General features: G+C 54.2%; 1 protein-coding gene and 1 long non-coding RNA gene across 5 annotated transcripts in view; one reads left to right on the top strand and one right to left on the bottom strand.

Annotated features, from left to right (window-relative positions):
• Positions 1-24,882, bottom strand: part of ARHGAP25 (Rho GTPase activating protein 25) — a 92,236-nt gene that overhangs the window by 26,693 nt on the left and 40,661 nt on the right. For 2 of the 4 annotated variants that reach the window (XM_038551483.1, XM_038551485.1), the window contains 3 exons: positions 23,034-23,230; positions 13,935-14,022; positions 10,113-10,229 (listed from right to left, as the gene is read on the bottom strand). In XM_038551483.1, coding sequence (XP_038407411.1) covers positions 10,113-10,229; positions 13,935-14,022; positions 23,034-23,230 — 402 coding nt within the window. Of the gene's footprint in view, positions 1-10,112; positions 10,230-13,934; positions 14,023-23,033; positions 23,231-23,827; positions 23,933-24,882 lie in introns of those variants that run through there. The other 2 variants (XM_038551486.1, XM_038551487.1) reach the window with 2 other exon arrangements.
• On the top strand, positions 6,848-13,110 carry LOC119873705. The gene is made up of 2 exons (XR_005366215.1): positions 6,848-7,445; positions 9,396-13,110. It is a non-coding gene; the product is annotated as an uncharacterized LOC119873705 (long non-coding RNA).

Here is a 24,882-nt window from a genome sequence, read left to right as displayed (position 1 = left end):
CCCATCTCCTTGCTGGCTTCTCTGCAATCTCCTTTACTGTGCTCCTTCCTCCACCTGCGCCTATAGTGCGTCACCTCCTGGCATTCCAACGTAGCTGTCTCCGCCCTCTAGACATTTTCTTTGACAAAGGTCCTACGATTCTGTACTTTTGGTATCACCTACAAATGGGTAACTTGTAAATCCACCTGTCTGGTCCAGATTGATCGATCGCTCAATCTCTCCATCCATCCAACCTTTCTCATCCAACATCTAATGGCAGTTCTCCCAGTGTCTTCTCCAATCTCACTCTTGTCTCCTCCCCGATACTCCCAAATCACGCTTATCCCGTAGCCTTCTTCCCAGGCAACAGCATTCAGTCACTCAAGCAGTCAAACGTCAGGTACTTTCCTAGGCATGGAGAATACAAAGCAATCAACGCAAGGTCCCTGCACTCACCGAACCCCATTAGCAAAAGTGTGCGTGTCAGGATCTTCTGCAACACCCTCTCGTTCCCTCCAAACAGATCAACACTTTCTAAATTAAACCATCTCTCTTCTCTGTCGAAATTATCGTGATGGTTTCTTTTGTGCCTCTGTTTCCTGTAAACTTCTTCCCCTGGAATTCACAAAATCATTCAGCAAATACGAACTGAGCGTGTGCTGGGGGCCAGCCTCTTTGGTAGCTGGAGATTATGATTAAAAGAATGAGAAAACAACAACGACAACAACGGTCTTTGCTTTTGAACACTCTGGAGCTCATACCCTTCCTCCCTCTCCCCACCTGGACACCTGATGTTCCTGCAGCAGGAGCTTCAACCGTTTTCTCATCAGAGGGAACCCATGGGTCCCTGCAGATGCTGTCTCCTGCCACTTCCCACGTAACTTAGTTTTAAACGTGTCTCTCCTCTCCTGGACCGGCTGCGGGCTCCTCCAAGGCAGACAGCCCACCCGGCTCACCCTCTATCTGTATTGCCTGGCACAGAGCCTGGCACGCGATGGACCAGTCCTCCAAGAGCCGCCGCCAGCGGTCTCTCCTAGTTCTCTCACGGCCCTTCTCTCCCGGAAGTACTCTGACCAGCACTTGCTCTTGTCAAGGAGATCAATGGCCTTTACATTTGTAAAACCGAGGAGTCGAATTCTCAATGTTCCTCCTAACTGCTCTATCAGCACCATGTGACATCGCAAATCCCTCCTTCTTAAGACCCTTCCCACCTGGCTGTTGGCACTTGCACTGGCTCCTCCATGTATCTCGTGGGCCACACTCCCTCAGCCTCCTCGGATGACTCCTCCTTCTCCCCCGTCCTCTGAATGCTGGAGCGTCCTGGGCCTCCCTTCCCTCACCCTCACATGCCCCCCCAGCACCCCCACTGCCTTCCTACTGCCCCTACAACGGGCGACACAGGACCTCACACCTCCTGCTGAGAAATCAGTCAGAGCCACTCCCTCCAACAAGGCATGGCCCCTACAGGCTCCAGAGGCAGCAGGACACGAGGGGAGAAAGAGCCTCCTGCTTTGCCTTAGTTTGCTTCAATCAGACGTGGCCACTTGCCATCCCGGGTCACGTGTGAGGAGTCAGGGGCAGAAGACCTTCCCTGGAGCTCCCAAGCCCCGTCCTGAGTGACAGCCACCTCTGACTTCTCAGTCCTCGCCACTGCCCTTTGATCCTGCGTGGACGTGAAAGAGCCTAGAGCCCAAGGAGACTAGGGAGGGAGGAAGACGGCAGCCTGCGGGATGCGAGGCCCCTGAAGGCCACCATCCTCCCCAGGCCCCCCCCCCGCCCCGCGCCGTGGCTGCACCCACTCCTTCAGGGAGAGCTAGTGCACTTGCCTCCTGCCCTCCCAGCCCGCCGTAACTCCCGACTGCTACTCGCTCTGTACCAGGCACTGCTGTCGCAATGGGTGTGAAGCTGAACTGACGGATGGATTATAATATATGATGTAATAATTCTAATTACGAATGCATTTAATTAGTTCAGCTAATTTCATGAAGTACCCTAGAAGCTTTCATGCGTGCTTTCTCCTAATCCCCATAAGAACCTCACAAAGTAGGTACTATCGTTCCATTTCGCAGATGGATAAACTGAGACTGGGGTTAGGAATGTCTCCGCCGTCATACCGCCCCGTGATTCTAGATTCAATACCTTCATCTCTCTGGCGTAGAGCCAGTGGAATACAAGCCTCCAGGTGAAATTTTAGGCATCACTAAGTCTCGGGGGGGAGGAACAAGGGCCGGCGGCTGCTCGGGGACCCCCACACCCCAGACCTCTAACCTCCTCTCCAGGTTTGCGAGGCCACCCCAGGACCCTGAGGCGCTTTGGGGAAGCGGAGCGGGAGGATTCTGAGCTTGTCCCCCTTCCCCATCGCTCAGACCCCCCCCGCCCGGCCTCTGGTGCAGCCCGGCCCCCCTCTCCCACTGGCCTGGCACCCGCGCTGGCCCCTGCGTCCCGTTCCCGGGGCTCCGCTCCAGGACGGCTCCAGGACAGCCACCCCACAGGACAGGGACGGGGAGCTGGGTAGAGCACCTTGCAGGGGAAGAATGGAATCACAGAATAGGGAGGAAATACCTTTCTTTCGGAGCTTGGGGGTTTTCCTCCTGAAATTCCAGCAGGAGAGCTGTGCCAGGGCGGCAAGGCCACGGCCCAGGCCCCAGCGCGGCGACCTGAGGACGTGAGGCATGGCGAGGCCGCGGAGCCACGGAGGCCTCCCCCCGCCGCCCCGCCCCAGGACAGCCATCCGGCTCGCTCAGCACCTGCCTGCAAGGCCGGAGATCGCCGATCTGTCCGCACCTGCCCGGGCCTCGCTGGCCCTGCCCACACCTCCTCCCTCCCCGCTCACCTTCACACGCGCCGCTCGGCCTTTAGAGAGCGAGCCTGAAGCCCGCGGGCCGCCCGCCCGTGCAAGCGCCTCCTGTGACTCAGCAGCTGATTGTCACCTGCCACCCGAGGGCTAGCACGGAGGTGGGCAAAAAAAAAAAACCCAAAAAACAACAACATCCGGCGCACCAGCCCGGGTGGCCTCGCTAGCACACCTCCCTTCCTGCCCTCCGTGTAGCACCGCGTGGGCACGAGCACGGGCCTCCGCCCGGCGCCCCCACCCCCAACCCAGAGGCCTCGGTCCAGCCTTCGGAGACAAGGGTCCCCGGCGGGGGGGGGGGGGGGGCACCGGGCTGGTTCCCCTCCCACTGAGACTTTAGCAGACACCGCGGCCTCCCTGCTAGCCGGCCCGGGGACTAGGGATGGCCTCAGCGTCGGGGGCTGGCGGGCCGCCAACCCGAGGTCCACCCCCTGTTCCCGCAGACGCTCGGGATCGGAGACTCGACCGCCACTGCCCCCTCCTTCCCTGTCGTGTCCACGGCCACGTCAGCCCTGCACAGCCCCCTCCCCCTCCACCAGCACAGCCCCCACCCAGGCCACCCGAGGGCCGAGGCCACCATCCTCAGCAGGGCCGCGTCCACGCGTCCATCCCCCGGCTCGGCAGCCTGTCCTCCCTGCCGAAGGGCCTGGGCGGGAGCTGCTCCTCCAGCTGAGGTCCATTCCTCTGCGCCCCCCTCTGCCTGCCGAGCCTCCACTGACCCTTCGGATTTAAGCTTAATCATCACGAGTTCAGGGGAGCCTCCCCCAATCCTCTTGCCCAAGACATTTCTCCCCCATGCATTCCGCGCTCCTCCTTCAGGGCCCGTCCCAGCCGTCAGGGCGCACGGGCTCACCCGCTCCGTGTCTCCTGCTAGACGTGAGCTCCGGAGCAGGGCATTGGGGTCACCGCCTGCACCTCTAGGGCTAGCACCGCGCTCCGCACCTGGCACACGCTCAACGGATATTTGTTAAGTGAATAAATAAGGGTCTGTCTCGGGGGCGCCCGGGGGGCTCAGTCAGCTTAGCGCCCGCCTCTAGGTGTTGGCTCAGGCCGTGATGTCAGGGTGCTGGGATCAAGCCCCGCGTCAGGCTCCGTGCTCAGCCGGGGAGTCTGCTGGAGAGTCTCCCTCTGCTCCCTCTGTCCCTCCCCCTGCCTGTGCTCTCTCTCTCTCTCTCTCTGTCAAATAAAATACAGAAATCTAAAAAAAAAAAAAAAAAAAAAAAAAAAAGTATCTGTCTCATGATCCCCAAAGAAAAGGGGATCGCTGAAAATAAGTAAAAATCCTCCTTGGGGAGAGAGTAAAAAAAAAGAAAGAAAGAAAGAAGAAAACCCATCCTTCTTAATGTCCCTTTTAGCTAGAGAAAAAGACTCAGGGAACGCCTGGGTGGCTCAGCGGTTTAGCGGCACCTTCAGCCCAGGGCATGATCCTGGAGACCCGGGATCGAGTCCCGCGTCGGGCTCCCTGCCTGGGGCCTGCTTCTCCCTCTGCCTGTGTCTCTGCCTCTCTCTCTCTCTCTCTCTGTGTCTCTCATGAAGAAATAAAATTAAAAATCTTAAAAAACAAGAAAACAAAACAAAACAAAACAAAAAAACCATGTGCCCCGGCCCGGGCCTACCGGCAGGCCGCTCACAACAGAACTGGGCACAAGGTAGTGCAGTTGCTTCCGTGCCCAGCAGCGGCCTGAGGGGAAACAGAGACGTGAGCCTCCGGGGCAAGAGGGAGAGGCAGGCTCTGAGGGAAGCCGGTCGTGATGCGGCCGCCCGCTGCCTGGGGTGGGACACAGAGGTCGGGTCCGCGGGGGACCAGGGAGGACAGGACCCTCCCGCTGGGGAGAAAGAGACAAGTCCAGAAGTCCAGATGGGATCACCTCCCTTCGCTTTCTTCCACTTAAAGCAGGAAAACTTGGAATTGCATCCACAACTTCCAGGGGAAAAAAAATTAATCTCATTTTTCCAGCCTGGCCCTTAGGAAAGAACCATGCAGGGGGCAGGCGGGTGGGGGGTGGAGAGAGAAATCGGCTTGGCTAGGAAAGAGAAGGCTGGGACATCAGGGCGCAGCAAGGTGCTGCGTCCCAAGGGGGGACATTGGGATTTACTATAAGAAGTGTATTTTTGGTCTTTTACCCATTTCCTCCCGGGAGCTCCCTAAAACTCCTGGAATTCGCAGTGTCGAGAGAGATAAAGGTTGTCTTTTGTTATGTTAATGAGGTGAGTTTTTGAAAAGCACGTGGAACCAACTGAAAGCAAAACCGACACCAAGGCCGGTGGAACCAGGATGACAGGGTCAGAAAGTGCAGCCCCGCTGCCCTCCAAGGAGCGGGAGGGGCTGGAGCCGCAGTCGGCCACTAACAGCCAAGGATTTAATCAACCATCGGATGCACCAAAACGTCCATAAACCCCAGAGGGATGTGGGGGGTGCGGAATTTCTGGGTTGGTGGCCGCCTGAAGGTCGGGGAGCATGGCACTCCCGGGAGGGCGCCCCTGACCCCGCCCCCGGGCACCTCTTCCCCCTCAGCTGTCCCTGAGTTCTATCCTTTTAGGACAAACCAACCGTCTAACCAGCGAGACGCTTCCTGGATTCTGGGAGCCGCTCTAGCAGGTGACGCACACCCGAGGCGGGGCGGGAGGAGGGTCTGCTCTAAGCCGGGTGGCCTGAAGCACGGATCCCGGCGGCACCTGGGGCCTGCGGGGCAGGGACAGGGGCAGGGGCAGTTCTTGTAGGGCTGGGCCCTCAGCCTGTGGGGTCCGATGGCATCTACCTAGAGACAGCATCAGAACTGCGGTCAGTTGTTGGACGCGTAGCTGGTGCCCAAGAATTCCCGGGACGAGTGGACATGGCCCCAGAATGGGACGAGGTGAGCGGAATGATTAGGGGCCGAGGAGCCAAGGGGGCGGTGGGGTGTGTGGCTCGTCCCAGAGGGGCTCTACGTCACAGTGTGGGTCCAGTAGCCGGGCAGCAAAAGGACCGCAGGCGCCGGCTGTCGCTCTATCAGAACAATTTTTCTGGAAGTTTCCACAGCTTTTAGCAGATTCTCTCAGACTTCTACAAACCATAGAGGGTCTCACCAAAGCTCACCGTCGACACATCGGGAGAGAGATGGTTCTAGAGGCGGCCACCCACTTACCCAGTGATTTCCCAGCTGGTGGCCGTTCAGCAAAGAGCAGAGCCTGCGGTGTAGACCCCGGGGCCACCACGGACGGGAAGGCCGCCCCTGCCCATCCCCGGCCTCGGGCACCGTTTAGATTCTGGGGAAGGAATTCCCGAAGCGGGTGGAAGGCTCCCTCCAGCCCGGGGAGACCAACGTCAGGCAAACGAGCCAGATACTCAGCACGTGGGCAGAGAGAGAAAGGAAGCAGGAGCGAGGGGAAGGGGGTGGGAGTGGGCCAAGGAAGGGACCCCGCGTCCCCCCGGCTGAGCGGGAGGCTCACGGAGGAGGGTCCCAGCAAAGACCTGCCAAGCGCCGAGTACCCAGCCCCGTGGCTACCCGGGGAGAGAGGGTTCCAGAAGGAGCACATGACTGCGTGCCTGATAGGAACGGCCTCGGGGGTCGGGGGGAGGGGAGAGCACATGGGTTTCTGGGCCACCGCTGGGGTTTAGATGAGACGGTAGGGCACCTCACAAAGGATGGAGGTCGCGGAGGTGAGGAGAGGGAGGTGCTGGTGGGAAGAGCCACGGGAAACCAGGAAGCCGCAGGGGGTGTGCGCTGCAGGTAGGCAGGCCCTACAGGTGGGGGGGGGCCTGCAGGTGGGGCATGCGCTGCAGGTGGGGGGCCCTGCAGGTGGGGCATGCACTGCAGGTGGGGGGCCCTGCAGGTGGGCGGGCCCTGCAGGTAGGGCATGTGCTGCAGGCGGGGGGGGGGGGGGGGGGTGCCCTTCAGGTTGCTGGGTGGGGGGGTAGGCGGGCCCTGCAGGTGGGGGGACCCTGCAGGTGGGGGGGACCAGGCCCAAGGCCCCCTCCATATGGGTCCAGGCCCGGTGCGGGCCCCTCCACTCATCAGCTACTTCCTCAGGACAGAGGTTTCCCATACAAGCAGGAGGAACCAGGGTGTGGCTTGCCTGGTGGCCCCACACTGGACTCTGCTGTCTTGAAACGCCTTCTGCCCGGGACGGGGCATTCGGACTCAACGAGAGGCCTGAAACATCTGAGATGCCACGTCACGGACGAATTCTGTTCTTTGAATAAATAAATAGGCTTCCTCTGGACTTTCCCCTGCCCGCAGGATCTCTGCTCGATTTGCTTCTCAGGTGGTGCGGTGGGGTAAAGGAGAAACCCCCGCGTGGATTAGAACCCGGGAGGGCAGCTCGCACGGCCACGCTGAGCCAAGCACCATCTAAGGCACACAGACGTCGCCGTCGGGGCAGCATTTTGACTCAGAATAAGTGCACAATCCGGCGACGGCCGTTGCCCTTGTCCCTTGTCGCTGCAGGCTGCCTAAAGCCCTGGGCTGGGGAAGGCAGGAAACATGGACGGGGCCCACCGTCTCGGGGCAATCCGGAGGGTCACAGCGAAGGCTATCCAGGCTGAATGGGATACAAGGGAGCTTTCAGCACGAAAAACCTCACCTGGGACTGATGAGCACGGCCCGAAGCACAGTGTTTAGGACCTGGGAGATGGGTAAGGAAGCCCTGCTCCTCCTTTGGTAACGGGATGGCGGTGGCGGGCGTTCTCGAGCTTGGGTGTCCCACCAGTGACTCCTTTCCTCCCAGGCCCCGCTAGGCAGGACCGCCCCCTTGCCCCAGCGCCTGAGGCTGCACAAGTGGTCTCCTGACCCCAGCGAAGCCCGCGGAGCTTCTTTCCCAGGAGGCTGGAGTGCGGAGGTGCAGGCTGAGCTTGTCCCTGCTGTGCTTGGGACGGAAATAGAGCAAAGCTGGGGCTGGCACCGCTGTCTTGGGCCAGGAGGAAGTACCGGGGGCCGCTAACCACGCAAAAACAGGCAGGCATGCAGGGAAAAGCAGAACGCTACGCTATGTGGCCCCAGAGAAACCTACAGAATAAGCTCCGGGCCCATGGTCCACTTCTCTGCCCCAAACCCTTGACTCCTCTTGGCAGCTCTCCCATGGCTTCCTTCAGTAGCTACCGTACCAACCCAGTAAATCCCTCTCTGTGATTTGATTTCCATTTTTTGTAACCAAAGAATCCCTAAAATGAATCAATACGACAACATGAAAAAGAAAAAAAAAACCCTTTAGCTACAAAATAAAAGGTATTAAATTGTATATATTAGAATCCCTGAAATGAATCGATACGACAATATGAAAAAGGGAAAAAAAAACCCCTTTAACTACAAAATAAAAGGTATTAAATTGTATATATTAGAATCCCTGAAATGAATCAATAGACAACATGAAAAAGGAAAAAAAAACCCTTTAGCTACAAAATAAAAGGTATTAAATTGTATATATTAGAATCCCTGAAATAAATCAATACGACAACACGAAAAAGAGAAAAAAAAACCCTTTAGCTACAAAATAAAAGGTATTAAATTGTATATATTAGAATCCCTGAAATGAATCGATACGACAATATGAAAAAGGAAAAAAAAAACCCTTTAACTACAAAATAAAAGGTATTAAATTGTATATATTAAAATCCCTGAAATGAATCAATACGACAACACGAAAAAGAGGAAAAAAAAAACCCTTTAGCTACAAAATAAAAGGTATTAAATTGTATATATTAGAATCCCTGAAATAAATCAATACGACAACATGAAAAAGAGGAAAAAAAAACCCCTTTAGCTACAAAATAAAAGGTATTAAATTGTATATATTCCATGCTTGTCATTCTGGAAAAAAAAAAAAAAGGAATATATATATGAATACCACCTGAAAAGAAAACATAAAAATTCCTCCCGGTGGTTTCAGGGGTGATTATTTTCCTCTATTTTTTTCCAAATTTTCGCAGAATTGTTATGGTGCTCATAATTTTTTAAAGAAACCATTGAGCAACCCAATAAATATTTAATATTTGAGCTGTAAAACACCCTCCCCAGCACACACACACGCACACACACACACACAGACTTCCAAAATAATAGGCAGAACAGTTGATAAATAACTATATCCAGTTATCCTGGAGTTGACACAAAGTACGTTCCTAAAAAGTTGAGGGAAAGTGGCCCCTCGAGATCTCCCATATCAGTTCTTTCATGCCTCTCATGAAAGGAAAAAACATACTGGGTTCGCCTGTTTGTTAATTGCAGTTTGTTCTTGTTTTGTTTAGTTTTTTACGTATATTCGATTTAGTTAACAGATGGTGCAGTATTAGTTTCAGGGGTAGAATTGAGAGGCTCATCAGTTGCACGTGACACCCGGTGCTCATGCCATCACGTGCCCCCCTTCATGCCCGTCCCCCAGTCACCCGGTCCCCTCCCCCCTCCCCTCCAGCGACCCTGTTTGTTTCCTAGAGTTGAGCGTCTCTTATGGTTTGCCTCCCTCTCTGTTTTCATCTTATTTTATTTTTCCTTCCCTTCCCCTATTCACCTGTTCATCTGCTTTGTTTCTTAAATTCCACATATGAGTGAAATCACATGGTATTTCTCTTTCTCTGACTTTTTCCACTCAGCACGATACCCTCTAGCTCCATCCATGTCATCGCAAAGGGCAAGATTTCACTCTTCTTGACGGCTGAGTAATACCCCACGGCACGCGTATACACCACCTCTCTTTACCCATTCATCTGCCGATGGACATCTTGGGCTCTCTCCGTATTTTGGCTATTGTGGACACCGTGTTAACTGCAGGTATGTTTTTCACGGCAGTTTCTCCTCCAGTGTGGACCCAACACCAGGGCACCCAAAAAACTCAAACACTCGAGCCATGGAACCCAGAGAAGTGCTCACCCTGAATTGACGGAAAACCCGTGAGCGGGACGCAGGTCCTGAACCTCTCCCCAGTCTGACCACCCCAGTTTTGACCAACCGCTTGACTTTCCTGTGCTGCTCAGCCTCCCCTAGCTTTGGGCACGGATCTTGCCATCACCCTCTCAGGCCCCACGACCCCATAACCGGGCAGAGTCCTGGTGCTGCAGAACGTTGGTGCTTCAGGGCATCACATAGGTGCAAAGGGCCGCAGGCGGCCCAGCTAGTCTAGAGTCGGCTCTTTGAGGTCGTGTAGGGGGGAGGCTAGATGCTTGGCAATGAGTGTGGCTTCAGAGTTGTCCTCCCGTGGTCTCCCCTGGACACTGTTCAAGGAGGGAGCTATCTATCGTGTCTGGAGCTACTAACTCCCCATCTTTGAGATGCCACAGACACCTGCCCAGGAACGTCCGCAGAGTCCTTACCTCCGGAGGGCGTGCCAGCGACTCTCCTAAGGAATTTAACCCACTCCTCCATTTCCGCCTGAGAGCTGGCCATGAGGACATAGGAGTCCTGTCCTGTGCGGCTCTGGTCCCATGAGGCTGGAGGAAGAAGTAATACTAATGAAGGTCTTCGAGTGGCGAGCGGCCCAAGGGAAGCAAAGGGAAACTAACCCTCAGCTGCTTCCTTGGTTCAATTAAACAAGCAGGCACACGACACAAAGGCGTAACCTGCTTATCCTCAAGGGAACCAAAACTCTAATTCCATAGATAAATCATTGAGCACCGCTGGTTTGCAATTGGGATGCCCTGGGCTGCGGTGTGCTCCTGTGGGGGAGAGAAGCCATTTCCTGCCAGAAAGGAAGAGGAGTTCACGGGGCAGCGTCAGTGTTAGAGGAGACAGGCTCAGCCCGCACGAGTTTGAAGCTCGGAGCCCATCACGCCTTCACAGAGTTTCCCAAGCTACTCATGAGCTCAGCTGTTGGGGTGGGCACGGGATAGCAACTCGGGAGGGAGGGACGATGAGCACCCGTGTGCCTTTCTCACAAAATCAGTGCTTCCTTACTCAGAACTTCTACTCTCCTACCTGCACGAGACGTTGTAAAAAGGAAGGTTCTCAAGACGTAGTTGATGGACAAACGAAGTTCGTTAGGACCTTATCATTTTCACTTTAAACCCACGATTACGGGCAGACGTATGTAATGCTTCCCGGGTCTGTGTTAGCAAGTAGACAGGAAGGTGGAGGAAACGACGAGACGGGGTGGAAGGGGAGAGGAAACCAAGAGGAAGAATGAGAGAAAGAGACAAAAAAGAAAAACCAGGACAGAAAAGGAGAAGAGCGGGGAGAAGGAAAGCATCAAGCGCAGGTCTTAGGAAGGATAAGAACACAAGAGCAACCCCTTTCAATCACGGGATTCTATTAAATTCTATTAATTAAATTCTATTAAAAGTGTCTATATAAACATCAACCCATTCTTCTCACAATGTCAGGGCCTTTCTCTCAAAAAGAGTTAGTTCCAGCACCCTAATTGTGCCCCACACCGAATTTTCTTCAAGGGCAACAAAAAAAAACCTTCAAATTGCCTTTGGTCCGGATCTCTCGAGCCTCTATTAATATCACCACCGCGCTCTTTTGAGCTCTGGAACAACCCAGTTCTGAATCTATCTTATCAAAAGGGTCATCAGCTCTTCTGACCAGAAGGGTCAGTCCATGGAGGCCCTTGACCACTCCTCAGACCTAGGTGTTTCCAGAAGTAAAAGAGGAAGTGGAAAGCGGTCGGGGTGGAACTAAAGGATCCTGTAGCAATCACGGTGTCCCTTTGAAGTAGAATGGGCGCTGGGATCATTTCTGCGCTACAGCTAATGGAACTCAAGCCCCGAGATGCAGACACCTGCCCGCTGGCACCCCGTAAGTTATATGGCCAAACTCAAGGCACGGCCCCTGCTCTTTCTCCCAATAGTTGCCACTGGCCCCTGCTGCTTCCAGTTTGGCCTTGGCCAAAATTCGTCTGGCATACTTCTCCACCATGGCTGTTCTCCAGTCTACCCTGTTATCAAAAACATGCCTTTTCGGTTTACCCTGACTTCTGGGAGAGCTTTTAGTTTTGTCCTTAGTTTTGTCTCTCAATGCGGTTGAGAAAACCCCCTGCTCTCAGGATGCCCCTGAACGGCTACGGACTCACCCTTCTGGTCAAAAAAAGCCAATGACGCGATGACACGACGGCTTCTAAATCAAGTCATCGCAAAGGGGTAGAGAAGGTGATGCTCCATGATATGAGATGGGTTCAAGCGGTCAAAACCAGAGGGAATTTGAAAATCTTCCCTAAATATCAACTAATGGAATATCCACTCTATTTGAAATGGTAAGTGGCTGCCCGGTCCCTACCTCAATCAGGGTTGTTTTTTTTTTTTTTCCCGCTCTTTCTTCCATTTAATTATTCCATTGTGCTTAGTCCATCATAAGCCTCTCCTAGCTTTGGGCATGGATCTTGCCATCACCCTCTCAGGCCCCACGACCCCATAACCGGGCAGAGTCCTGGTTCCCCATTAGACTAAGAGCACACGAGCTTGTTCTTTGCTGGATTCCCAGTCCCTGTCATAGGGCCTGGCTCATATAGCAGGTACTCGATGAATCTGTTGTGACATCTCACAAGGTGAGATGAGAATTAAATGCAACAAGAGGAAGAATGCTTGGTATCCCTGATGACTTCCTTGGGGTGGAAGGAGAACCGATGGCGATTGTGTGAGAAGTCGGCAGGGAGAGGGAAGCTTGTCCTGCACTCCTGCCCGCCCCAAAACACAGTGTGACGACAGCGAAAGTCTTCTCCCTGGCTCTCGTGCACCCAGTGCCGGTGGTCACAGAGGCCCCGGTTAGGAAGAGCGTGACAAGAAAGGAACTGAAATGTCTCTGCACCGTGAATACAGGCTTGCCTCATTCTAAGTTGGGTGAAGACTTGACAATGATGCCTTTAGGGAACCTTCAGGAAAGTGGCTCCCACCCGACTACTACTGCTTTAGGGTTGTTTGTTCTTATGAGACGTGTGTGTGCATGTGCAAGCAATGCACCTGCACACCCAGGAGACCGCAGCAGGTGTGAGTGATGATGAGAGGATAAACCTTGGTCCTGCGTAACATAGCAATCCTCACGGGCCCACGGGGAGTCAGCAGCCAGAGCGCCCAGTAGGGTCACCCTCGATGGAAAGCTCAGGCTCTGGGACGCGTGTTACCATGGACGCTTGCATCCCATGAACCGGGAGAGGGGTCCTAGGACTAGAGGAATCTTGGAGGGAAAGAAGTGGGGCTTTCTCAGAGATGAGACACTAAAAAAAAAAACTCTTTCTTTGGGAGGTGGTGAGAGAGATGGACAGAGCCTTGGATGAAAAACAAACACATAAACCAAAAAAAAAAAAACCCCACAAAGGAGTGCCCATCAGGAAGGAGGCCACCTGGGAAGAGCCTAACTTTAAAAAAAATTTTTTTTTAATTGTTTTTCTTTGTTTTCTATAGTAGTAGCCAGTTTTAGGATTGATTTCTACATTATACTTTCCTCTAGTGATCCCCAAATGTCAAGCGCTTACATGGCACTAGCGACATGTCGGTCACTACACCAGGTGGGCCCAATACGTTTCTTTCTTTAATCCTCACTGTCATCCTCGTTGTGCCCATTTCACAGATGAAGAAACAGTGGCAGGAAGAAACGAAATCACGTGCTCACAGTTATGCAAATACAAGGTGGCAGGGCCCGGGTCGGAGCAGGGCAGGCGAGCTCTACAGCGGGGTCACCTGTCAGGTGCGGCCACCTTGTGGGAGCAGTAGGGAGGGGGCCCGGGGCCGCCCGGCTGCACCCCCCGCCCAGCAGCCCCCGAGCTCCTGGGGAGGCCGGGGCCGGGAGATGAGCCAGAGACCTGGAGCAGGACGCCCGCAAACACAAACGTCCCTCGAGACGGAGCAGGACGGTCCCCTGGCCCCAGGAGCACTTGAGAAGGGGGCGTTCACCTGGGCAGCAGCACCCGCGTGCGGCCCTAGCCCCGTGGCAGAGGCGACCCAGTGCCTGACGCCTCTTTGCTGTCATTTAACCTCAATGACTCAGCCGTGCTGGTCACAGGCCACCTCCGACCCCGGAGACGGCGACGTGTCACCGCATTCGTCTCCACGCACTGCTCAGCCTTGAAGCTGCACTCCCTGCGGCAGGCGGGCCGGGGCGCCTTTGGGAGCCCAGGCCGAGTCCGCGGCATCCCTGGCCCCACGCCCCCGAGTCTCCCAGCTCGGGGATCCCAGAGGGCCTCCATCCCCACGCGTGCTGCCTACCTGGGATGACTTCGAAGACAAACTTCCCCGCCTCCTCTGGGTTGGTGGCGATCTCCTTGATCGTGCCTCCTGGTAGGTACAGGCAGCCCTGAAAGGTCAAAGGTCAGCCCCATGAGACCAGCAGCACTCCTGTCACCTAAAATTACGTTGAGGGACAGACGGGAGAAGGATGGGCTGGGACGCGGGAGCCACCCGAGGACGCGCCAGGCGCCTGGAGAGAAAACAAGGCCCTGACGGAGGGTCGAGGGGACGGGCCGGCGCTGGCGTCTGTCCGATGACCGGTCTCCTGGCCGCCGCCGCCGTCCCATCCTCGTAAGCAGCGGAGCCGGGCATGCCCCGGGCTCCCACCAGCTGGTCAGGCGGGCCCTCCAGCGCCGGCTGCCTGGGCCCCGGGGACTGAACCACGGGCGGCACCGATCCGGAGGCCGACGACTTGGCAGCAGCCCGAGCTGCGAGAGCACATCCCAGGGTCTGGCCCTGGGCCCAGCACGCAGGATACGCGCCCATCTGCTCCCGCAGCGGACCCAGCACGTGTGGCCCCGCGCACCTAGCAGTGGGGGGACCAGGGGGCCTACTTCCCCCGATGTCATGGGGCTGGGGAGGGACGGGTGGGAACCGGCCCCGACGGGAGTTAAAGCTGACAGGGCAGGGACCCAGCAGCCTAGTGTCCCCTGGGAATGGGGACGAGGATCACGGATGCTCGAGGCCAGCGAGGATGAATGCGAGACGGAGGAACAGGGCCTCCCGCAGGGCTCAGCTGGCAGCCTCACCATGCAGGGCACCCTGCGGCAGGCAGCACCCCCCCGGGTGCCCACCCAGCATCTCCCCAGGACCCCGGTCCCTGCCCGGCATCTCCCCAGGCCCTGCCCGGCATCTCCCTAGGTCCTTGCCTGGTATCTCCCCAGGACCCTGCCCAGCATCTCCCTGGGTCCCCGTCTGGCATCTCGCCAGGTCCCCACCTGGCATCTCCCTAGGCCCCCGCCCGGGCATCTCCCCGGGACCCTGCCCAACATCTCCCCAGGCCCTGCCTGGCATCTCCCCAGGTGTCCATCCAGCATCTCCCCAGGTCCCCACCCGGCATCTCCCCTGGTCCTCGCCCAGCATCTCCCCAGGCCCGCTCCCAGCATCTCCCCAGGCCCCCGCCCGGCATCTCCCCTGGTCCCAGCCCAGCATCTCCCCAGGTACCTGCCCGGCAGGTATCTCCCCAGGCCCCCAGCTGGCACCTCCCCTGGTCCAAGCCCAACATCTCCCCAGGTCCCCTCCCGGCATCTCACCAGGTCCCCACCTGGCATCTCCTCAGGCCCCAGCTGGCACCTCCCCTGGTCCCAGCCCAGCATCTCCCCAAGACCCTGCCCAACATCTCCCCAGGCCCCGCCTGGCATCTCCCCAGGTGCCCATCCAGCATCTCCCCAGGTCCCCGCCCAGCATCTCCCCTGGTCCCCGCCCGGCATCTCCCCAGGCCCCCGCCTGGCATCTCCCCTGGTCCCAGCCCGGCATCGCCCCAGGTCCCCTCCCGGCATCTCCCCAGGTGCCCACCCAGCATGTCCCCAAGTCCCTGCCTGGCATCTCCCCAGGCCCCCGCCTGGCATGTCCTCAGGTCCCTGCCCGGCATCTCCCCAGGCTCCCACCTGGCATCTCCCCAGGTGCCCACCAGCATCTCCCCAGGTGCCCACCACATCCCCCTAGGTCCCCACGGCCGCTGCGTCCTCTAGTCACAGATGAGGAGGCCAGTCCTGTGGCGACTGCACCACGGGACGTGGCTCCTTTGTGCCCCCTCAGCCTCTATCGATGGCCAGGGTAGGCAGCGGCAGGTTCCAGCTGCGTGAGGGCAGGGGTCCCGGGGCAGAGTGGCCGCGAGGAGCACCGGCACCAGAACCTCCACTAACGTCGAAAACAGGGGGCGGCCTTGGAAACTCCCGGAGCAAACGAAGCCAGTGCAGCCAGACCCAGCGGGGCATTGCTTACTTTGCAAGGCCGAGGTGACCCGGATCATTTCTTGCTTATGCCTCTGGGAGTCATGGGCAGAACTTGAACTGCAATCACTGACCAGTTTCCTATCATTTAAGGAAATGCTGGAGCAGGGGCTGGGGTGGGGGGCGGGGGGAGAGGCAGAGGGAGAGGGAGAGAGGGCATCTCCAGCGGACCCTGCACTACGTGGGGCTCGATCTTGTGACCAAGCGGTCCTGACCTGAACTGACCTCAAGGGTTGGGCATTTACCGAAGTCACCGGGCGACCCTAAGGGAATGCTGACATGATAACTAACTATTCACCTTAAAGAATAAACAGCCAGTGCTCTCTCACTTAAAAAGCTGCTCTGTAACAAGCTATCCCTGAGCCTCATTCCCCGTCGCGGTGTGAGGGTTTCCGGTTTGCACACTTTCTGCTGCATGCACAATTTTTTTTTTTTTTTTTTTTTTTTGCCGGCTACTACCTCGGGGATTTGCTGGTTTTACTTCTGTTATTTCTGAACTTTTGAGAGCATAAGGGCCACAGCCCTAAGGAGCTCTCAGGTCAGCTCAGGAGCCTGAAGGGAATACATGCTTCTTGAGAGTCTGGAGAGAAAAATGTCTAAGACTGAGTGAGAAAAAAGAGTGGAAGCAAAAGAGGAAAAGTAGGAGGAAGAGGGGACAGAGGGGAAGTGGAAAGGAGGGGGGAGGGACAAAGGGGAAAATATCTGTTTATAAAATATCTGCACTTTTCTACATTTCTCTAATTTTATTGCTTGAGAATAACCTCCACCTGCATGGTCCTCATCATGTCCAAGTAATATCAGTGTCCTTGGGGGAAGGGGCGGGTGGGGGGGAGCGGAAATGTCCTCGAGACTGTGCAGCTGGGCTACTTTGCATGACTTACGGCCCCAAATAAAAAGCCGTGTTATTTTTAGACAAGGAGGAGCAGTGTCGGGCAAAAGAAAAGAATAATTTCAGAGGCACCTGCCTCTTCCCAATTGACCTGTTGTTTGATAGGCCTAAACCGCTTTCATCCAAAAGCAGTAAAAATAAAATACCGAGCTCCTAAGTACCGTGAATCGAGCAGTCTCGAGGAGCCGGGCCCTGGCTCCGCGCCCTGAGCACGTTGGCACGTCGAGCCTGGGCGAGGGCGCAGGCAGGGGCCAGGGAGGTTCGGTGGCTGGCCCAAGGCCATGGAGCCCGGCGGAGGAAGGCTGCGATCCCAGCCCCAGTCAGTGGGACTTGGACGTACCCCGGGGGAGGACGGCACCCTCAGGTGACTCGCCAAGCGGCCGACCGTACGCCCTTCAAGGGCCTTGAGCATCGTGAGGGCGGCCAGCGGTGGGGGGGCCTGCACAGGGCCGGGGGAGGATGTCCCCGTGCCCCACCGGGCAGGTGACTGGGTGCACTGTGAGCAAGGGTGCTCCGGGCCCACGGCCTCGCAGGACTGCCAGGCTGAACCGTCACAGTTTCAAGGGACACGGTGAGCCAGTCGTCGAGCACGGCCGGCATCACGCGCTAAGTCATCTACGCTTACGAGGAAACCGTTCGTATAAAAAATAAAGGGGATGATACTCGTGGCCCCCCAGTTAGCGAGTGTATTTTACTATTATTCCTGTTCGTGTATGTGGTGTGTGCATCCGTTCTGGGTGGTACAAAAAAAAATTGCTCCAAGACCTTGTGCTGGGCGCTTCTCTTCCCCGCTCTGCGCTCAGCGCGGCCCCAACTGTGGGGACTCACGGCCGCTCACAGCCACGGCCTGCCCCCGCCACAGACCGCGGCCACCCGGCCACCGCGGCCAGGCCCCCGGAGGCAGGGACACGCCACAGGGCCCGATGACGCTGGGACTGGCCAGAGCCTCGCCGCCGCGGGGACTCTAGCACGTTGGCCGAGCTTCTGTTTGGAACCATTGCCCTGATGAAGAACCTTCTGGAAGGAGCTACATCAGGCCCACCGAGCCCCAGGCTGCCAGAGCCGGGCCCCTCGCGGAGACCTGGGGGACATGCAGGCACCCCGGGAGGCAGGAACAGGCGTCCCCCAGAGGGGCCCCTTAATCGACTGCGCCCTTCTCTTCTGTCGGACGTTAGGCTCACAGTTCTCCATTACGGACAGCACCGCACCTATCTTCTTTCTTTTGGATCATTTCCTAAAACCAAAATGACTCGATGTAAGCCTATGATATTTTTTTTTTTTGGCTCTTGGAAATCTGGCCAATGGCTTTCTAGAAAGTTTGCACCAGCTCATATGCATATCATCAGCGTACACGAGGGCCTTTTTCACCTGATTGCTCCAAGATTACTGGGGTTTCTGTTTGAAATTGTTTTTTTTTTTTTTAAGAGAGAATATGTGGGCATGTTCTCTTTTTTTTTTTTTTAAGATTTTATTTATTTATTCATGAGAGACCCAGAGAGAGAGGCAGAGACACAGCAGAGGGAGAAGCAGGCTCCACGCAGGAAGCCTGATGCAGGACTCGATCCCGGGACCCCGGGGTCACACCCTGAGCCGAGGGCAGATGCTCAGCCGCTGAGCCACCCAGGTGCCCCAAGTTCTTCTTAAATTTATAATGAATTTATACCTTCGTTATAGAAAAATCAGAAAATGAACATAAAGGAGGAAATTTAAAAATTGTGTAAAACTCCACTATCAGAGATAACCACTATTAATAGGTCCACGTATTTCTCTCCCACCAAGCCACTTTCCCATAAGTTCACTTTCAATACTTTTTTCCCTCAACAATGGGATTAGTAGATACATCATCCTCTGCTGTAAACTGGCCTTTCTTTTTTGTTTTTGTTTTTGTTTTTTTTTTTTTGCTTTTGTTTTTTGAAGCAATATTATGGATATCTTTCTAGTTCAAAAAGTATTAGTTGAGGGCGTCACAGCAGACTTGTAGTCTGTGGTATAAACACACAAACGGTCCTTGATACAACTTAGTACCTACCACTGGGCATTGTTTTCAACATCAGTATTATAAACAACACTGTGGTGAAAACCTGTACGGGTCGATTTATCATCGACATCAGTCTTGGGGCGCCTGTGAGGCTCAGCCGGTTAAGCAGCCGCCTTCGGCTGGGGTCGTGATCTCAGGGTCCTGGGGTCGAGCCCCTTGCCCAGTTCCCTGCTGAGCACGGAGTCTGCTTCTCTCCCTGTCTTTCCCCACCCCTCACCACCAGTATGCTGTCTCCCTCTCTCTCAAATAAATAGATAAAATATTTTTTAAAAGTAATTATCAGCAGCAATCTTAAGCAATCACTTTGGTTGAATTCCTAGAATTAGAAATGTAGGGCCGAAGAGTTTACATTTTTGAAAAGGCATGTCTTACCCTCCGGAAAGGTGGTACAGGTTTTCATTTCCATCGGCTCTGCATTATAATCCCTATTCCCTGTCCTTACCAACGCTGAAATTTCTAGAAAAGCTTTGCTAATTTGATAAGGGGATGGTGATGTCTCGTTAGATTATGTTTCATGTCTAATTTTTACTGAGACTGAACTTTTTATTTATTTTTTAATTTTTTTTAAAGATCTTATTTATTTGATTCATGAGAGACACAGACAGAGGCAGAGACACAGGCAGAGGGAGAAGCAGGCTCCATGCAGGGAGCCCGATGTAGGACTCGATCCCAGGACCCCGGGATCACACCCTGAGCTGAAAGCAGATGCTCAACCACTGAACCCCCCAGGTGTCCCTGAACTTTTTTATATACATGTGTTGGCTATTACATTTCTTGGTAGATTGTCCACTTGTGTCATTTGCTCACTTTTCTATTGAGATATTTGGACTTTTTTTAAAATTAGGTTTGAATACTTTAAATATTAAGTATATTTGTTTACCACATGCATACATATATAATATTTTCTTCCTTATTATTTGCTTTTTCACTTTGTGATGCTGGTTTTTAAGATACAGTTATTTTTATTTATGCAATTAAATAGCCTTTCCCTTGTGCTATTTTTGTTGCTTATCCTATGCTTGAAAAACACCTGCCTTCCAAAAATTATGCAGATAACTGCATTTTCTTCTAGGTCTTTTATGAACTCATTTTTTTTTTAACATTGAAGTTTTCAGTCCATCCAGAATCATGAATGGTGTGAAACAGAGCCTAGAAACATGCCTTTATTTTTTTCCCCAAGAATTTAGCTCAACTTTCATCTCATTTCTAGATGTTTCTCTATGAATCCCAAAACAATATTAAATGATAGCATAAAAAAGTGCTTTGTTTTTAACAGATTTTTTTCATCTTAATGAAAGAATTGTTGATATATAAGTCTATGAGAATGTCCACTTAATTCTTATTCATAATAATATAAAAATATCAACCCAAATTTTCAACTAATAAGTTAAATAAATTATAGAATGTCCATACAGTGGATTATTCTGCAACCATTAAGAATTACATTGTAAAATAATATTTAATTATAATAATAATAATTCATGACTTATTGTTAACTTTTTAATTAAAGAATATTATTATACTAATTTGCATTTAAAATAGACTGGTTTCTAAATGTATATGTATAGAAAGGACTGGAAAAAGCGAGAATTTAGGTGACTATTTCTTACTAATGGGATCATTCTCATTTTCTGCTTTGTGCTCATCCTCATCTTCCAAATTTCCTACCATGCACACATATAGCTTTTGTAATCAAAGTATCCATAGCTAAAGGCAGTAAAATCATCTTTCTAATACATTATCATTTTATCTCTAAAAGCTTTTTAAAAAACTTTTTATACCTGAAATGAGTATTGGATTTTTTTTTTTTTTTTGAGTATTGGATTTTATCAAGTGCTTCTTTCAGCCACAATTTTTCCTTATTTGACTTATTGATCTCAGCCTATTGATATTCTATTCATAGATTCCCTTAAAAAAAAAACCCAAAAAACAACAACAACAACAAAAAACAACACAGGGCAGCCTGGGTGGCTCAGTGGTTTAGTGCCTCTTTCGGCTCAGGGCGTGATCCTGGGGTCCCGGGATCGAGTCCCACGTCGGGGTCCCTGCATGGAGCCTGCTTCTCCCTCTGCCTGTGTCTTTGCCTCTCTCTCTCTCTCTCTGTTTCTCATGAATAAATAAATAAAATCTTTAAAAAATAAAAATTAAATTAAACTAAATTTAATTTAATTTAAAAAAAAAAACAAAAACCTAGAACAAGCTTTGCTTTATTATCCCAGGTCCCAGGCTACTTTAACCCTGGGAAGATTTTGAGTTTCCCCCTTCAAATTAAGGGACAGAAGCTAGGACCTCCACATTAGTTTAATGCTTTCACAAAACATTTTTTTACGCATGCTTCATATCATTCGGGCCTGTGATAAGTGCAGGCCAGGTATGATGGTCTCGTTTCACGGAAGAAGAAAGAGGGATCTAGAAAAATTAAATGATTATCTGGCCAGACAGGAGAAGAGCCAGGAAAAGAACACAAGCTTGGACATATCATACCTCTCATCGTCTACACCTCGTGGAAGCCAGCCCCACTGAGCTGTCCTTCGGGCTGACCTGGGAAGGCTAATGCGGTAGTGCCACCTCCCTCACCCTGCAGACGGGAAGATGTGCTGCGTTGGCTACTCGTGCACCAGCCACCACCACCACAGCCTATAGCTGCTGGGCTCTGATAGGGTCTGGGTTGTTCATAAAGCAAAAGGAAGTCTGGCTACCATGCACAGGTCACTGAGCAAGAACCCCGTCTGTGGTAGGGTCGCTGGTCCTTCTCCAGCCTTTGCAGTGACAGACACTCACAGCCCTCAAGCTGGGGGGGTGCGGGCTGGTTAACCAGGTGCTGGTCATGTGTCACGGAGCCCCAAGCTGATTCTCACAGATAACTGTCTTCTTCCAAAATGACTGTACTGTTTCTTTACATACCCTGCCACCCACCCTCAGTATCCTCACCCTTCTCGGGGCCTTTTCTCTGGATCCAGAAGGTTCTAGACTCTGTCTTCCCTAATAAGTTCCCTCTGGCCAAGCTCACTCTTGCACCTCCACCAATAGGAGCTCTAGATGGGGTGGCCCGTCGTCCTGGTTGCTCCAGGATAGGGTACCTGTTAATAGCACCCTCTTTCACTTTCAGGCACCGTGATGGTCATGAGGACTCACTCTTCCCAAGATTTAGGGCCAAAGTGCTCTCTGGCCTCATGCATTCCCTCTGGAAATCCTGTTGTCTGTGCTTTCAGAGCATACCAGGAACCTGACGACTTTCCTCCAGCCCGCAGCCCTCGCGGCCATTCTAAGCAACATAACCTCTCCCCTAGATGACCCTCATGCCTCTCTCCTCTGGCCCTGACTCTCCTTTTGCCCAGCTTTTTACAGCGTAAGCCTAGCGACGTCCCCTTTCTGCTCGGAACCTTGCAATGCCTCCACAAGGCCCTCAGCACGACCCCTCGAGTCCTCGCAGCGGTCTTCATCTTTGCTCTCTGCACAGTGACCCTCGGGCCCGCCGTCCTCTCTCGGAGCCCGTCCCCTCTGCCCCTCTCCGCCCCTGGCCCTGTCCCTGGCTCTGTCTCCCTGGCACTGCGAACGCCCAGCAGACGTGCGCCACCGTCGAGCTGGGCCCTGGCCCTCCCGTCTGCCTGGGGTGCTCCTTCCCCGGATTGCCACCCGGTGGCCACCTCTCCTCCAAAGTCATGCTGACCACCCTCGGTGAGATGCTATCACCTCCTTGATCTCCCCTTGACCCATTCCTTTTTTTTTTTTTTTTTTAATCTCATGGAACTGGTCATTTTATTGTTTTGTTTTGTTTTGTCTGTCCTTAACAAACCACATAGTCTCCGTATTTGTCCTCCTGTCTCCTTATCTTCTGAGCTCCCCACACAGGGCCTTTTATCCGTTTGCCTCGCTGGCCGATTTCAAGTACCCAAACCACGCCTGGTACCTAAGAAACACCCAGTAAACACCGGGCCCACAAGCAGATCCATTTGCCCGAGGGCAAGCCCGCTGTCTCTGAGCCCTGACACGCCGCGTCACCGTCTAGGACATGTCAGGTCCAGACCATGTCACCATCAAGGCCAGGTCCCCGACCTCGGCGTCAGGGAGCCCCTCAGGGCTCACCCCCGGCTTGGAGGATGCCCCGCTCTGTCTGAGGTCAGCTGGCAGGTCTAAACCCTGGTGGAAGAGGGGGGAGGCCCGCAGGTGCCCCCCCCAGGAGCCCCGGCCCGGCCTACCTGGGGCTTCCCGTCCTCCTCGTCCTTGTAGTAGCAGAGCTGCTGCGCCCTCAGCACGAAGTACCTCTGCTGCCAGTTCTTCACGATGGAGCGCTGCTTCTTCAGCCAGCCCATCTTGACGGGCCTCTGCAGCGGGCTGGGGGCCGGCAGGTGCAGGGTGGCCATCTGCTCGCCGGTCATCACACTCCTGGAGCGCGCTGCGGGGGACACGCGGGCTGAGGCGGCTCAGGGGCCCGGGCGGCGGGGGGACGGGGCGGCCGGCGACAGCCCGGGGCGCCCGGCATCCTGCACCCGGCGGCGGAGCCTCCCGGGGAGGAAGTGGCCGCAGCATCTGACAAAAGGCGCTTCCTTTTTCCTGCGGGGGCGTCAGTATCCGAGAGAGAGAGACGCAGGGCCGGGGTGCGGGCAGCTGCACGGGTCCCAGGGGTCCCGGGGGTCCGGCCATGCAGAACGCTGCCCCCTGCTCCCCCTTCCCAGAGCCTCCCCGCAGCCCCCCCTTCCCCTGGGACTGAGGTCGGGGTCACCCTGGGCCCTTCCCTGCACTGGCCACGCAAGGACCCCAACAGATGACCCTGCCCCCAAAACACAGGAGGGGAATTTGAACCCAGACCCTCCACGCACTGCACCTCCCAGTTGGCTTCTGTTGAGCACTAGAGAGCCCTGCTGTCCCCGGCCAGGTCCACAGGTCCCCCCCACCTCGGGGGAGCTCCCAGCTGGGACAACTGTCTCCCTTCCTCCACCCACAGCAGCCGGTGGGCAGGCCAGGGCCCCGCTGGACAGCCCTCTGCGCCCACCTGCCAGTTCTGCGGTGCCCTTCTAGACAGTTCCACCGCGTGGGAGCTCAGCACCCCGCTCCTGCGCTGTTGCCCCTCCACCACCACCACCACCACCGAGTGCCTGCCCTCTTCTCCCTGCTGGGAGAAGTCTCCGGCTTACGGGCCCTGTCTTCAGCTTTTGTGGGTTCCCAGAACATTCATGACACAGCCGAATGCAGCCAACTTCACTTTGACCGGTTTCTCCGGCCGCTCGGAGACCAGTCCTTCCCTTCCTGGTTCTCAGGCCCTTGGGTACATTCATCACACAGCTTCTCTGAGCACCAATTTCACCGCTTGTTAAACCAGGGTGATAACACTCCCTCCTCGGTGGAATTATTGTGGAGATGAAACAAGCTGGCGAATATAAACGTATGAAACGTGGGCACATACAAGAGGTCCAAGGCAGGCGAAGGTGACTCGCTCATTTTATCAACAGGTGATGTCGCTTCCCACTACAGGGTCGGAGACCATCTCGGAGCGCCTCCTATTTCCCTCTACATTTCAAAATGTCACTCCATCGTCAAGCTCCTTCTCTTCCTTTGTTCTTATCTTTAATGCATTGAAGCGACAGCTTTTCCCATCACTTCTGATTCCTTTCTTTCTATCTTCTTCTAGGCCTATGGTCTTCAACCTTTATTTATGCTTCTGGTATACTTTCAAATACCAGAACTTTACATGGCGTCACAGGCTAGTTGCATTCAGAGTGATCACCCTATCTATGTGTTTTACCCGTAAGTCCTATCTTGCTGTCTGACGAAGACTCTGCTCCCTTCGATGCTCACAAGGAGCTGATGTTCCTGTCATGAATCTTGTAGCCTGTAGTCACCCCTCAGCTCCCATGGGGACTGGAGAGGTCATACTGTGTTGTCGACCGGGGGACGGGAATACCTAGTTCAACCTCCTGTCGGGTAGATGTCATCATAACAGTGCATGAACTCGGTTATAGTAAAAAGGAATTTGACATTTCGATGACAACATAGCAGCGTGCCTGCAGAGGGTATGCTCTATATCATGTGTCCTGGCACCCTGGTTAA

The sequence above is a fragment of the Canis lupus genome, chromosome 10, assembly GCF_011100685.1.
Source record: "Canis lupus familiaris isolate Mischka breed German Shepherd chromosome 10, alternate assembly UU_Cfam_GSD_1.0, whole genome shotgun sequence".
NCBI classification, from domain to species: Eukaryota; Metazoa; Chordata; class Mammalia; order Carnivora; family Canidae; genus Canis; species Canis lupus.
Note: the sequence above shows the minus strand (reverse complement) of the source record. Positions and strands in the feature narration are given on the sequence as shown.